The sequence below is a fragment of the Phyllobates terribilis genome, unplaced genomic scaffold (genome assembly GCF_046119375.1).
Source record: "Phyllobates terribilis strain yellow unplaced genomic scaffold, ASM4611937v1 Scaffold_12__6_contigs__length_324123572, whole genome shotgun sequence".
In the NCBI taxonomy this organism is placed as follows: Eukaryota; Metazoa; Chordata; class Amphibia; order Anura; family Dendrobatidae; genus Phyllobates; species Phyllobates terribilis.
The window spans coordinates 311,476,572-311,492,533 of NW_027362772.1; the positions used below are offsets into that span (position 1 = coordinate 311,476,572).

The following is a 15,962-nucleotide window of genomic DNA, read 5'->3' on the forward strand; positions in this document are numbered from 1 at the left end:
CTCAGAGCTGCACTCACTATTCTGCGGGTGCAGTCACTGTGTACATACATTACATTACTGATCCTGAGTTACTTCCTGTATTATACTCCAGAGCAGCACTCACTATTCTGCTGGTGCAGTCACTGTGTACATACATTACATTACTGATCCTGAGTTACATCCTGTATTATACTCCAGAGCTGCACTCACTATTCTGCTGGTGCAGTCACTGTGTACATACATTACATTACTGATCCTGAGTTACATCCTGTATTATACTCCAGAGCTGTACTCACTATTCTGCTGGTGCAGTCACTGTGTACATACATTACATTACTGATCCTGAGTTACATCCTGTATTATACTCCAGAGCTGCACTCACTATTCTGCTGGTGCAGTCACTGTGTACATACATTACATTACTGATCCTGAGTTACATCCTGTACTATACTCCAGAGCTGCACTCACTATTCTGCTGGTGGAGTCATTGTGTACATACATTACATTACTGATCCTGAGTTATATCCTGTATTATACTCCAGAGCTGCACTCACTATTCTGCTGGTGCAGTCACTGTGTACATACATTACATTACTGATCCTGAGTTATATCCTGTATTATACTCCAGAGCTGCACTCACTATTCTGCTGGTGGAGTCATTGTGTACATACATTACATTACTGATCCTGAGTTATATCCTGTATTATACTCCAGAGCTGCACTCACTGTTCTGCTGGTGCAGTCACTGTGTACATACATTACGTTACTGATCCTGAGTTACCTCCTGTATTATACCTCAGAGCTGCACTCACTATTCTGCGGGTGCAGTCACTGTGTACATACATTACATTACTGATCCTGAGTTACTTCCTGTATTATACTCCAGAGCAGCACTCACTATTCTGCTGGTGCAGTCACTGTGTACATACATTACATTACTGATCCTGAGTTACCTCCTGTATTATACTGCAGAGCTGCACTCACTATTCTGCTGCTGCAGTCACTGTGTACATACATTACATTACTGATCCTGAGTTACATCCTGTATTATACTCCAGAGCTGCACTCACTATTCTGCTGGTGCAGTCACTGTGTACATACATTACATTACTGATCCTGAGTTACATCCTGTATTATACTCCAGAGCTGCACTCACTATTCTGCTGGTGCAGTCACTGTGTACATACATTACATTACTGGTCCTGAGTTACATCCTGTATTATACTCCAGAGCTGCACTCACTATTCTGCTGGTGCAGTCACTGTGTACATACATTACATTACTGGTCCTGAGTTACATCCTGTATTATACTCCAGAGCTGCACTCACATTGGTTGGTGTCTTGTTGCTGACGCTATGGTGTGTGCCTTGTGTCCCCCCTTCCCTGCTCAGTATCTGGGGTGCAGGACATGGGGGGCACTTACACTCCCAGCATTGATGATCCGTGCAGCTTTTCCACTCTTCCCCTCTATCATGTTAGTGTCTCATCCCCTGATGACGCCGCTTGTGCTGTGAAACATGTTGGGGGGGATGTGCTGAGACTTATTTATCCCATTCTCCCCCCGGTGCCATCACAACGTCATAGATTTTAGTCTATTGATCATTTTGTCTGATTAAGGATAATATTTTAATATAAAAAGTAACATTTTATAGTCTGTTTAGAGAGGGATAATTAGAAGGGTTTTCCCTTTTGGGTCATTATTTCTATATACTTTCCTCCGGGGTCATCCTTCTCCGCTTTGGTTGTGATCTCTGTTATCAGCCATTACAGTGAGTGGTGGTGTCTGAGTACAGGACGAATACCCCAGATCCCCTATTCCAAAGGATAAGACTTGTGCCCTGGTTAGACATGATCTCGTGCTGGTTTTGTTGGTAAATCTCCTCAAAGTGGTGCCGTGCAGGGTCCAGGGTCATTTATACGGGGGTCCAGGGTCACCTGTGCGTGGTTTTGACTCTTCTCCTCTCTTCCAGGTAGCAGTAAATGACGCCGTCGCTCGCTGTGATGTCTCATGGTCGCTGCAGCACGAGAGTCTTTACAGGAAGACGAGGCGGCGCTAGCATGGAGGACGGGAGCACTGGAGCCGCCGCCGCGCCGCTCATCAGGCAGTTTTGCCGCAGGCTGTACCTGTGTTTGGAGGATGCGCTCCTCGGATCATCCGCGCTGCTGTACTGCAGACATCTCACATCCTGGACCCGACCCTGAGGGTCTCACCCCGTACAGACCCCCTACATTGTGATCTGCACTGTCAGTAAACCTGTGCAGCGCTAATTCTTCTCTCAGCGGGGGGTTTGTTACTATGTTTCCCACTTAGTGCCAGACGGTTGTCATAATGTAACTGGTTGAGGTTTTCCCAGATTTTGTAACTGCACCGACCCTCAGCTGTGAGGTCCGGAAACGTGAAGCTTCTGGCGTCAGAGAGTTCCCGGACTGACGCTTCCCGTCCGGTCTCCACCATCAGCCTCCTCTGTGACCGGCGATGGCGGACGGCGGCGCTCAGCCTGGGGGACAGTGATCTGCTCTGCAGGGAGAGCGCCGCCATGTTCTCGGATACACTTTATACTTTGTGTAGAGGCGATCAAGCCGCAAACTAAATAAATGCATCAGGTGACAGACTGCTGGTGATGACGGCACCGCGCCGGACCCTTCCCCCGAGGCCGCGGCAGGTAATAACGCGCAGACAGACGGCTTATAATTATGTAAGAAATTTATTCTCTTATAAATTACTTTCGCTCTGATCCATATGTTGCACGTGACAGAACGTGGCGCCGCTACACGAGGAGGCACGAGGTGTCGGACGCCTCCTGGTGCTGACAGGACAGACATATGGATACGGCCTCCGACAGATCAGCATGAGCCCCGAGATCTGGCCAGTAATGTGTGGAGTAGCGGCGCCCCCTGGAGGCGGCACCGCCTCTCTCTGCACCAAGAACTGCTGCTCTGGAGGCGTCTCAGCAAGTTCTCAGTGCAATGCTGGCAGATGACGGGCGGCCCCCCGTGAGGGCCGGAGACAAACACTGAGGGGGTCCTCCATCCCCATGTAAACGAAGCAGTCTCTGTAGTCTACACGCCCTTCATTACCACCGTCACTTTTGCAAGATCTCTGCTTGCCCTCAGTGACCGTTTCCTGCGGAGGCCGAGCGCGCGTCCTGCCCCCTATCTGCTCGGAGCGGAGCGTTTACTATAGCTGTATCCAGTGCAGACACCACCGCAGAGCTGCGCTCCTGCACGAGGAGTTTGTTACAATGTGTCAGGACAGGTAAGCCCTGGTTGTTATGTGCTGGATCGTCTAGACTGGATCCAATGGTAGCAAACCCTCAGCTGTGAGAGCACTGCTCAGGAAAGTGTGCTAAGCCTTCGCATGGAAACAACACTGCTGACGATCACTGACAGCAAGCAGAGATCTTGGCAAAAAGCCAGGATACAAGGTACATACATGACATAGAATCGGTTACACGCCTCCGGAGGACCCCTTTAAGGGATTGCAATTGGTTTAGCAGCAATATAATATAATGATGTGGCGATGTCAGTGCCACCTGCTGGACACTGTAGGTGTGACAGCTGCCTGACAGCGGTTAGTCTGGTGGCGACTATTCCGCAGGGGGATGGGTCACATAGCGCCGGCAGTATGGACTGTGCACGGCCCGACCGCCCAGCTCCGCCGCCGGCCTGGTGATGCCGGATTATTGGAATCATTGTGTACTATGTGACCGGCGTCCTGTCACCCCGGAGGTGCGGAGCTCAGGTGGCGGCCGAGTCCATGGGGCGAGGATTCAGGCAGCGACTGTTCACAGCAGCAGGTAACATGGCGGATAATAAACCTGGACCGGGGCGGGATGTGAGCGCGGCTCAGGCCTTCATCAGCGCACCCACCACCGCCTTCACATTCAGGCTGCGCAGGTCGCAGTACGTCTGCCCCGTGCCCACAAACACGATGGGCTGCCCGGTGATGTACGTCATGGAGATGGCAGCGCCCACCTGCGGAGAGAAGAAGAGGCAGTGAGGAGCGCGGCCCCCCGACATCACACAGCCGCCATAGGCCGCGGCGCAGTACACACGGCTGCAGCTTTCTGCTCCTTTATCCCCACCATCTCTGCTGTCAGTGGCCGCTTGTCTAGATCAGGAGACCCCGTTAGCGCAGGGTTTAGTGGCGGCTGTGGTCAGGATAATAACTGAACATCCAGTGCTCTGCGAGCCGGACAGTGTGAACAGAGACCTGACAGCAAGCAGAGATCCCGAAACTGGTGAGGAAACTAAACGCACAGCAAACTGCAGGACACGGAATAACCGAGAAGAGGAGAAGGGGCCGACGAGGGGAAGGGGCCGACGAGGGGAAGGGGCCGACGAGGGGAAGGGGCCGACGAGGGGAAGGGGACAGCGCTCTGCGGCAGGATGGGATATAAATGCAGCTCTGGGTGTGACTAGAGAAGAGCCACAATCTCATCACACAGCAAAAGGCAAAGCAAAAATTTCTGCAGATTTATACTAAGTCCTGGTAAGATTGCAGCTGCCCCTTTAAGTTGGAGGGGGAATAACCCTTTACTGATGGAGGTGAGACCCCCAGAAATCAAGGCTCAGAACCCTGAGAAAAAGGCTCTGCTGCTCATGAGGATTGGCGTACGGGGCGCACGCTCGACCTCTGGTCCACTCATTATCTATGGGACTGATGGAAATACCCGCGCAAGCACCATAGACAATGGTGGGAGGCGGAGCGTGCGAGGAGGAAGGCTGAGGAGAGTACGAGGGCCCCAGTGCGAGGAGGAAGGCTGAGGAGAGTACGGGGGCCCCAGTACGAGGAGGAAGGCTGAGGACAGTACGGGGGCCCCAGTACGAGGAGGAAGGCTGAGGACAGTACGGGGGCCCCAGTACGAGGAGGAAGGCTGAGGACAGTACGGGGGCCCCAGTGCGAGGAGGAAGGCTGAGGAGAGTACGGGGGCCCCAGTGCGAGGAGGAAGGCTGAGGAGAGTACGGGGGCCCCAGTGCGAGGAGGAAGGCTGAGGAGAGTACGGGGGCCCCAGTGCGAGGAGGAAGGCTGAGGAGAGTACGGGGGCCCCAGTGCGAGGAGGAAGGCTGAGGAGAGTACGGGGGCCCCAGTGCGAGGAGGAAGGCTGAGGAGAGTACGGGGGCCCCAGTGCGAGGAGGAAGGCTGAGGAGAGTACGGGGGCCCCAGTGCGAGGAGGAAGGCTGAGGAGAGTACGGGGGCCCCAGTTCGAGGAGGAAGGCAGAGGAGAGTACGGGGGCCCCAGTGCGAGGAGGAAGGCAGAGGAGAGTACGGGGGCCCCAGTGCGAGGAGGAAGGCTGAGGAGAGTACGGGGGCCCCAGTGCGAGGAGGAAGGCTGAGGAGAGTACGGGGGCCCCAGTGCGAGGAGGAAGGCTGAGGAGAGTACGGGGGCCCCAGTGCGAGGAGGAAGGCAGAGGAGAGTACGGGGGCCCCAGTGCGAGGAGGAAGGCAGAGGAGAGTACGGGGGCCCCAGTGCGAGGAGGAAGGCTGAGGAGAGTACGGGGCCCCAGTATGAAGAGGAAGGCTGAGGACAGTATGGGGCCCCAGTATGAGGAGGAAGGCTGAGGAGAGTACGGGGGCCCCAGTGCGAGGAGGAAGGCTGAGGAGCGTACGGGGGCCCCAGTATGAAGAGGAAGGCTGAGGAGAGTACGGGGGCCCCAGTATGAAGAGGAAGGCTGAGGAGCGTACGGGGGCCCCAGTATGAAGAGGAAGGCTGAGGAGCGTACGGGGGCCCCAGTATGAAGAGGAAGGCTGAGGACAGTACGGGGCCCCAGTATGAGGAGGAAGGCTGAGGACAGTACGGGGCCCCAGTATAAGGAAGACGGCTCAGGGCGGACGGTGGATTTACCTTATCATCAATCGTATCGAACTTGGTGAGGACGATCCCGTCGATGAGCCGCGGCTTCTCGGACAGCGAGTGATCGGCCAGCGCCTTGTTAAACTTCACCTGTGATAATGAAGACGACACGTTATCTCCATGAAGCCCCTCATCCCCCAGCGAGCGCCCGGACCCTGCAATGTCACCGCACCAGCTGATCCACCGCCTCATTGCCCACCAAGGCTTCTCCAACAAAAAGGACAAGATCGGGCATGTTGACGGCGATGAGCTTGGCCAGGGCGGTCATCAGCGGAGCGTTGTCCTGCATGCGGCCGGCCGTGTCCACCAGCACCACGTCATAACCCTGATTCCGAGCTGCAGAGTAATCACAGAGGGTCTCATTCACCAGACAGCAGAGACCCTCAGGACAGCCAAGCCCGGACCACCCCCGTAATGAACGGACCCCTCCTGTGCCACTCTCCTGCAGAGGGCTCTCACCGTAAGATATGGCCTCCATGGCGATGCCAGCAGCGTCTTTGCCGTAGCCCTTCTCATAGAGCTGCACCATGGAGCGGCCATTGTGCTTCTCAGGGGGGTGCAGGGAATTAAGGCGTTTTGTGTGGGTGCGCAGCTGCTCCACCGCCCCGGCGCGGAACGTGTCGCACGCCGCAATCAGCACGTTGTAACCGTTCTCTATCAGCCAGAAAGAAATCTGCAGCAGAAGAGGCGACATGTAAGGAGGCAGGAAGAGGCGACACGTAAGGAGGCAGGAAGAGGCGACATGTAAAGAGGCAGGAAGAGGCGACATGTAAAGAGGCAGGAAGAGGCGACATGTAAGGAGGCAGGAAGAGGCGACATGTAAGGAGGCAGGAAGAGGCGACATGTAAAGAGGCAGGAAGAGGCGACATGTAAAGAGGCAGGAAGAGGCGACATGTAAAGAGGCAGGAAGAGGCGACATGTAAAGAGGCAGGAAGAGGCGACATGTAAGGAGGCAGGAAGAGGCGACATGTAAGGAGGCAGGAAGAGGCGACATGTAAGGAGGCAGGAAGAGGCGACATGTAAGGAGGCAGGAAGAGGCGACATGTAAGGAGGCAGGAAAAGGCAACGAGCGGCCGGCGCTCACTCACTCACCTTGGCCAAGTTGGTGGATTTCCCCACTCCATTCACCCCGCAGAAAGTGATGACGTACGGACGACGCAGGCGCTGCGACTCCATCACATCACGCAGCACATCCACACGGCGCTTAGGCTGCAAGATCTGCACCAGGGACTCCTGTAAAGCTTGTTTCACCGCAGACGTCACAGCTGATGGGAGAAAAGAGAAAAGCGGTGCAGTGAGCGCAGCTCTGGAGTATAATGCAGGATGTAACTCAGGATCAGTAATGTATGTACACAGTGACTGCACCAGCAGAATAGTGAGCGCAGCTCTGGAGTAGTATAATACAGGATGTAACTCAGGATCAGTAATGTAATGTATGTACACAGTGACTGCACCAGCAGAATAGTGAGTGCAGCTCTGGAGTATAATACAGGAGGTAACTCAGGATCAGTAATGAAATGTATGTACACAGTGATTGCACCAGCAGAATAGTGAGTGCAGCTCTGGAGTATAATACAGGATGTAACTCAGGATCAGTAATGAAATGTATGTACACAGTGACTGCACCAGCAGAATAGTGAGTACAGCTCTGGAGTATAATACAGGATGTAACTCAGGATCAGTAATGTAATGTATGTACACAGTGACTGCACCAGCAGAATAGTGAGCGCAGCTCTAGAGTATAATACAGGATGTAACTCAGGATCAGTAATGTAATGTATGTACACAGTGACTGCACCAGCAGAATAGTGAGTGCAGCTCTGGAGTATAATACAGGATGTAACTCAGGATCAGTAATGTAATGTATGTACACAGTGACTGCACCAGCAGAATAGTGAGTGCAGCTCTGGGGTATAATACAGGAGGTAACTCAGGATCAGTAATGTAATGTATGTACACAGTGACTGCACCAGCAGAATAGTGAGCGCAGCTCTGGAGTATAATACAGGATGTAACTCAGGATCAGTAATGTAATGTATGTACACAGTGACTGCACCAGCAGAATAGTGAGTGCAGCTCTGGGGTATAATACAGGAGGTAACTCAGGATCAGTAATGTAATGTATGTACACAGTGACTGCACCAGCAGAATAGTGAGCGCAGCTCTGGAGTATAATACAGGATGTAACTCGGGATCAGCACTGTTCTAGGACTTACTTGAGAAAGTTCCCATGACTTTCCCTTCCAGTCTCTTTGCCACCGACTCGCACAGCTTCACAGCAATGTCCGCTGCTACATTCTTGGCTGCAAGAATTGTAAACATGTAAGAAATGTCTGATCTTTTGCCTTTCGGAACACCAGGAAAGCTGAGTGTCAGGAGCAGCCGGTCTCCATTATTCACCATGTGCTTTTCTATCAGCCTCACCTATGAGATGATCCTTCATCTTCTCCAGCACCGGCTCCATGTCGCCCATGGTTAGGCTTTTGGCCCCAACCAGACCCTTCAACATCCCGAACATCCCCCCAAAGCCGCTCTTCTTGGCACTAGAAGAAGATCCCAATAGTGGTGAGAGCAGAGCATGGACCCACAGCCCTGGCCAGCAGTGCAGACAGGTGGGCTACCTGGGCCTGTCCACAGATGGAGGGGATTTAGTTTGGACAGTGGGGACGTCGTCCTCCTCTTCTTCGCTGCTGCTTTCATACTCCACATCTGGGGGGTTCCCTGACATGAAACCACTGCGGAATCTCTAAAAAACACATCACATGGACACTTAAAGGGGATGTCCAGGCTCAGCCAAACATGGATGCCGTCTTCCAAAAACAGCGCCACACCAGTCTACAGGTTGTGTCTGGCATTACACCTCAACTCCATAGAAGTGAACAGTGCAGACACGCAATCCTGCACAAGCAGCAGTTGTACCTGGGAGACCAACACTAATGGCTGACATTACAGCAACTGTATGGGTCAATGGTGTGCAACAGTAACAAACCCTCAGCTGTAAGAATTATAAAAAAAACATTATTCTCTGAGATTTCTACTCATTTACAGCAAGCGGAGATCTTGTAGATGATGAGGAATAGAAGCTATGTACAGCAAAGGGATACGGTGGTGCCGGACCTTACCAGCGCCTCCAGGTCCTCGTCCAGCGCGGCCCCCTCCTCCGTGCTGCCGTTGGTGGTGGGCTTGCTGTAGTCCAGCTCTTTGGTGTTGGACGCTCCGAGCTCCCACACCCGCGGCTGCTTTCCTTTCTCCTTCTGAGCCTCCGGTTTTGGGGATTTGCTATAAAAAAATAAATGGATAAAACTGTCGGCTCTCAGTGACAGGACCCTGCCCCGGGATCCCTGCGCACCGCAACCACACTGCGACCACACCTGGCCTTGTCCCCGGTCTTCATCTTCTTCTTGAAGAACTCCTCACGCTTCCGCTGCATGGTCTCCTCGGCGCTCAGCTCCTCCTTGTCTCCGGAGGATGGCGGCACAATCACCTTCGGTTTATTGGAAGCGACGGCTTCTGGTGCGATATCTGCAAAACATAAGAGGAGCTCGGTGGAGAACGTGCCGATAAGCCCTCGAGGCCCTACAGACGCCCCTGATGTGTGAGGTCTGCGGGGTCCACAATTCAGTCCGGCCCCCACACAATACACACTTAATCTCCGTCCAGGACACTGCGGGGTTAACTCTCGGCACTCACTCTCTTTCTTAGAAGACTTGCTCTTCTTATGATTCTCCTTCGCTTTTTCTCCCGGCTTCTCAATCATGGACTTCACCGTCTTCTTGGACTTCTCGGACTGTTTGAATGTCTTCATGGCGGCGGGGGCTCGAGCTCGGCTACTCTCCTCCGCTGCCCTGTACGTCACAGACGAGTCGGGTCAGGACCAGAAACCCCCACTAAGCAGCCCCTGGATGATCCAAGACCCCCCCATACCGTGGACGAGACTACAGCCCCCCCATACCGTGGACGAGACTACAGCCCCCCCATACCGAGGGCAAGACTATGCCCCCCCCCATACCGAGGACGAGACTATGCCCCCCCCATACCGAGGACGAGACTATGCCCCCCCCATACCGAGGGCGAGACTATGCCCCCCCCATACCGAGGACGAGACTATGCCCCCCCCCATACCGAGGACGAGACTATGCCCCCCCCCCATACCGAGGACGAGACTATGCCCCCCCCCTCCATACCGAGGACGAGACTATGCCCCCCCCCATACCGAGGACGAGACTATGCCCCCCCCCATACCGAGGACGAGACTATGCCCCCCCCCTCCATACCGAGGACGAGACTATGCCCCCCCCCATACCGAGGACGAGACTATGCCCCCCCCCCATACCGAGGACGAGACTATGCCCCCCCCCCATACCGAGGACGAGACTATGCCCCCCTCCCCCATACCGAGGACGAGACTATGCCCCCCTCCCCCATACCGAGGGCGAGACTATGCCCCCCTCCCCCATACCGAGGGCGAGACTATGCCCCCCTCCCCCATACCGAGGGCGAGACTATGCCCCCCTCCCCCATACCGAGGGCGAGACTATGCCCGCCCCCCATACCGAGGGCGAGACTATGCCCGCCCCCCATACCGAGGGCGAGACTATGCCCCCCCCCATACCGAGGACGAGACTATGCCCCCCCCCATACCGAGGACGAGACTATGCCCCCCCCCATACCGAGGACGAGACTATGCCCCCCCCCATACCGAGGACGAGACTATGCCCCCCCCCCATACCGAGGACGAGACTATGCCCCCCCCCCCATACCGAGGACGAGACTATGCCCCCCCCCCATACCGAGGACGAGACTATGCCCCCCCCCATACCGAGGACGAGACTATGCCCCCCCCCATACCGAGGACGAGACTATGCCCCCCCCATACCGAGGACGAGACTATGCCCCCCCCCATACCGAGGACGAGACTATGCCCCCCCCCCCATACCGAGGACGAGACTATGCCCCCCCCCCATACCGAGGACGAGACTATGCCCCCCTCCCCCATACCGAGGACGAGACTATGCCCCCCCCCATACCGAGGACGAGACTATGCCCCCCTCCCCCATACCGAGGACGAGACTATGCCCCCCTCCCCCATACCGAGGACGAGACTATGCCCCCCTCCCCCATACCGAGGACGAGACTATGCCCCCCTCCCCCATACCGAGGGCGAGACTATGCCCGCCCCCCATACCGAGGGCGAGACTATGCCCGCCCCCCATACCGAGGACGAGACTATGCCCCCCTCCCCCATACCGAGGACGAGACTATGCCCCCCTCCCCCATACCGAGGACGAGACTATGCCCCCCCCCTCCCATACCGAGGGCGAGACTATGCCCCCCTCCCCCATACCGAGGGCGAGACTATGCCCGCCCCCCATACCGAGGGCGAGACTACAGCCACCCCCCCACACCGAGGGCGAGACTATGCCCCCCTCCCCCATACCGAGGGCGAGACTACAGCCCACCCCCACGCCCACACCGAGACAGCCCCTGCGTCTCTCACCAACCTAAGAAGAAAGTCGAAATCATCCTGAAAATCGAAGGATCCGCTCAGTAACCCCAGCGCGCCGTTCTGCTGGATCTGGTTGCGATACTTGTCCCGGAATTCTTTATGGACGTCGTCTATTAACTTGTCCACGTAAGTCAACGTTAAAATCTTCTGGTATCCGACCTGCGGGGACGGATGAAGAGAAGACACACAAGGGTTAATGCACTGGATCGGGAGGTCGTGCTGTGATCAGACCCATATTGCGCAGTCCCCTGCTCCATCCACCCTTACATCAGGAGGCTCAGGATGAGCGAGGAGGACACAGAACAACATTATAAATCAGCGCCCGGCCGCCATCGTCCATGACTTACCACGAACACCAGCTCAAACTGATTGTCCAGCTTGTACTTCAGCATGAGGGAGTCATGGTTGTAGCAGTTGCTGCCGCCTCGCTCCTGCAGGGACAACACAGACAATGATGAGAGTAGTGGTCCCCACCCCATCACAGACCGCAGTGTTACAGCTCCGAACCTGCCGCACAGAGCCTGGACAGGACGCCCCAAAAATGCCGGACGCCCCCAGAGTCTGCAGACAAATGAACAACGCCCCATGGGCCCTCAGTGACCCCTGAACATTAACCCAACGGTGACAACCACCACAGCCCAATATGATGGGGACGGGGGCGCCGGGAGTATGGGGGACACCGAGGGACAAGGGCGCCAGGGGGGATGGCCCAGAATATGAGAGAGGAAACGAGCGCAGAAACAATAATGTGACAGTGAGATTCGCTCGACCTGGGACCACCTGACCCCGACATTGTGACGCACAAGGGTCAGGACCCGTGAGAAGAGTCCGGGCATCACCTCTCTCCCACATCAGGTCCCCGGTAATACCAGCATCTCTGTACTGACCCCCCGACTAAGAGTGTGAACCCCAACACACCACCGCGCTCCCCACATGGGGTCCCTCCCAAAAAAACAGCGCAAGACGTACACCACAAATATGGAGATCGATCCGCAGCAGCAGGACACCCCGGGAATCAGTGGAATATGGGGTCACCACCCCGCCCCCCGGGAATCAGTGGAATATGGGGTCACCTCCCCGCCCCCTGGGAATCACTGGAATATGGGGTCACCTCCCCGCCCCCTGGGAATCACTGGAATATGGGGTCACCTCCCCGCCCCTTCCCCGGGAATCACTGGAATATGGGGTCACCACCCCGCCCCCTGGGAATCACTGGAATATGGGGTCACCACCCCACCCCCTGGGAATCACTGGAATATGGGGTCACCACCCCGCCCCCTGGGAATCACTGGAATATGGGGTCACCTCCCCGCCCCTTCCCCTGGGAATCACTGGAATATGGGGTCACCTCCCCGCCCCTTCCCCGGGAATCACTGGAATATGGGGTCACCTCCCCGCCCCTTCCCCGGGAATCACTGGAATATGGGGTCACCTCCCCGCCCCTTCCCCGGGAGTCACTGGAATATGGGGTCACCACCCCGCCCCCTGGGAATCACTGGAATATGGGGTCACCTCCCCGCCCCCTGGGAATCACTGGAATATGGGGTCACCTCCCCGCCCCTTCCCCTGGGAATCACTGGAATATGGGGTCACCTCCCCGCCCCTTCCCCGGGAATCACTGGAATATGGGGTCACCTCCCCGCCCCTTCCCCGGGAATCACTGGAATATGGGGTCACCTCCCCGCCCCTTCCCCGGGAATCACTGGAATATGGGGTCACCACCCCGCCCCCTGGGAATCACTGGAATATGGGGTCACCACCCCACCCCCTGGGAATCACTGGAATATGGGGTCACCACCCTTCCCCCTGGGAATCACTGGAATATGGGGTCACCTCCCCGCCCCTTCCCCTGGGAATCACTGGAATATGGGGTCACCTCCCCGCCCCTTCCCCGGGAATCACTGGAATATGGGGTCACCTCCCCGCCCCTTCCCCGGGAATCACTGGAATATGGGGTCACCTCCCCGCCCCTTCCCCGGGAATCACTGGAATATGGGGTCACCTCCCCGCCCCTCCCGCCGGGAATCACCGGAACATGGGGTCCCCTCCCGCCGGGAATCACCGGAACATGGGGTCCCCTCCCGCCGGGAATCACCGGAACATGGGGTCCCCTCCCGCCGGGAATCACCGGAACATGGGGTCCCCTCCCGCCGGGAATCACCGGAACATGGGGTCCCCTCCCGCCGGGAATCACCGGAACATGGGGTCCCCTCCCGCCGGGAATCACCGGAACATGGGGTCCCCTCCCGCCGGGAATCACCGGAACATGGGGTCCCCTCCCGCCGGGAATCACCGGAACATGGGGTCCCCTCCCGCCGGGAATCACCGGAACATGGGGTCCCCTCCCGCCGGGAATCACCGGAACATGGGGTCCCCTCCCGCCGGGAATCACCGGAACATGGGGTCCCCTCCCGCCGGGAATCACCGGAACATGGGGTCCCCTCCCGCCGGGAATCACCGGAACATGGGGTCCCCTCCCGCCGGGAATCACCGGAACATGGGGTCCCCTCCCGCCGGGAATCACCGCAATATGGGGTCCCCTCCCGCCGGGAATCACCGCAATATGGGGTCCCCTCCCGCCGGGAATCACCGCAATATGGGGTCCCCTCCCGCCGGGAATCACCGCAATATGGGGTCCCCTCCCGCCGGGAATCACCGCAATATGGGGTCCCCTCCCGCCGGGAATCACCGCAATATGGGGTCCCCTCCCGCCGGGAATCACTGGAATATGGGGTCCCCTCCCTCCGGGAATCACTGGAATATGGGGTCCCCTCCCCCCGGGAATCACTGGAATATGGGGTCCCCTCCCTCCGGGAATCACTGGAATATGGGGTCCCCTCCCTCCGGGAATCACTGGAATATGGGGTCCCCTCCCTCCGGGAATCACTGGAATATGGGGTCCCCTCCCTCCGGGAATCACTGGAATATGGGGTCCCCTCCCTCCGGGAATCACTGGAATATGGGGTCCCCTCCCTCCGGGAATCACTGGAATATGGGGTCCCCTCCCTCCGGGAATCACTGGAATATGGGGTCCCCTCCCTCCGGGAATCACTGGAATATGGGGTCCCCTCCCCCCGGGAATCACTGGAATATGGGGTCCCCTCCCCCCGGGAATCACTGGAATATGGGGTCCCCTCCCCCCGGGAATCACTGGAATATGGGGTCCCCTCCCCCCGGGAATCACTGGAATATGGGGTCCCCTCCCCCCGGGAATCACTGGAATATGGGGTCCCCTCCCCCCGGGAATCACTGGAATATGGGGTCCCCTCCCCCCGGGAATCACTGGAATATGGGGTCACCTCCCGCCGGGAATCACTGGAATATGGGGTCCCCTCCCCCCGGGAATCACTGGAATATGGGGTCCCCTCCCCCCGGGAATCACTGGAATATGGGGTCCCCTCCCGCCGGGAATCACTGGAATATGGAGTCACCTCCCCCCGGGAATCATTGGAATATGGGGTCCCCTCCCCCCGGGAATCAATGGAATATGGGGTCCCCTCCCCCCGGGAATCAATGGAATATGGGGTCCCCTCCCCCCGGGAATCAATGGAATATGGGGTCACCTCCCCCCGGGAATCACTGGAATATGGGGTCCCCTCCCTCCAGGAATCACTGGAATATGGGGTCCCCTCCCCCCGGGAATCACTGGAATATGGGGTCCCCTCCCTCCAGGAATCACTGGAATATGGGGTCCCCTCCCGCCGGGAATCACTGGAATATGGGGTCCCCTCCCTCCAGGAATCACTGGAATATGGGGTCCCCTCCCGCCAGGAATCACTGGAATATGGGGTCCCCTCCCGCCAGGAATCACTGGAATATGGGGTCACCTCCCCCCGGGAATCACTGGAATATGGGGTCCCCTCCCCCCGGGAATCACTGGAATATGGGGTCCCCTCCCCCCGGGAATCACTGGAATATGGGGTCCCCTCCCCCCGGGAATCACTGGAATATGGGGTCACCTCCCCCCGGGAATCACTGGAATATGGGGTCACCTCCCCCCGGGAATCACTGGAATATGGGGTCCCCTCCCCCCGGGAATCACTGGAATATGGGGTCACCTCCCCCGGGAATCACTGGAATATGGGGTCCCCTCCCCCCGGGAATCACTGGAATATGGGGTCCCCTCCCCCACACCGTGCACCCCAATACCACAGTCCTGAGGTTTATGCCCCTGGATGTCAAGACCCCCGGTTTCTCCACGTTACGTCATCAGACCTCCCAGATCGTCTTCTCAGGGGGAGTCGGACACTCTATATCCCCCGTGTGGACCCGACTACAGGAGCTCTGACATCTGAGGCCCCGCAGCGCCCCCGGCGGTCACCTGCAGGATGACGGATCGCAGCAGCGCATTCACTGAGCTGCTGATGGAGCCGCGCACCCCCTGGAAGCACCAGAGCACGATGCCGCCTTTGCTGAAGATGGTGAAGAAGTCCAACATGTTTCTCCGTCCTCGCTGTGCACCGCACGTCACTAACGGCCCCGGGACACGTCAGAGAAACACCGGGATACGCGTCATTTCCGCACGTACCGGAAGAGGCGGGCCCTCTGCGTTCCAGAGTATCACCGCCGCCATCTTCCTGCACCCATCACCTGACCAGCGCGCCCTCTGGAGGAGACTGTGA

The 15,962-nt window shown here is 57.2% G+C and overlaps 2 protein-coding genes across 2 annotated transcripts in view; one reads left to right on the forward strand and one right to left on the reverse strand.

The window, feature by feature from the left end:
- The window catches only part of FAM118B (family with sequence similarity 118 member B), an 85,272-nt gene extending 82,558 nt beyond the window's left edge, over positions 1-2,714 (forward strand). The window contains exon 7 of the mRNA XM_073657408.1: positions 1,950-2,714. Within this exon, the coding sequence (XP_073513509.1) occupies positions 1,950-1,963 (14 nt within the window). The 3' untranslated portion in view covers positions 1,964-2,714. The remainder of the gene's footprint in view (positions 1-1,949) is intronic.
- On the reverse strand, positions 2,666-15,888 carry SRPRA (SRP receptor subunit alpha). Its single transcript, XM_073657404.1, has 14 exons — positions 15,662-15,888; positions 11,688-11,771; positions 11,336-11,499; positions 9,525-9,679; positions 9,206-9,356; positions 8,957-9,113; positions 8,456-8,580; positions 8,259-8,377; positions 8,051-8,137; positions 6,927-7,099; positions 6,294-6,507; positions 6,007-6,170; positions 5,826-5,924; positions 2,666-3,954 (listed from the first exon to the last, which is right to left on the reverse strand). Exons 1-14 carry the CDS (start codon positions 15,776-15,778, stop codon positions 3,826-3,828), a joined length of 1,938 nt encoding a protein of 645 aa, XP_073513505.1. The 5' UTR covers positions 15,779-15,888; the 3' UTR covers positions 2,666-3,825.
- Between the last annotated feature and the right edge of the window lie 74 nt (positions 15,889-15,962).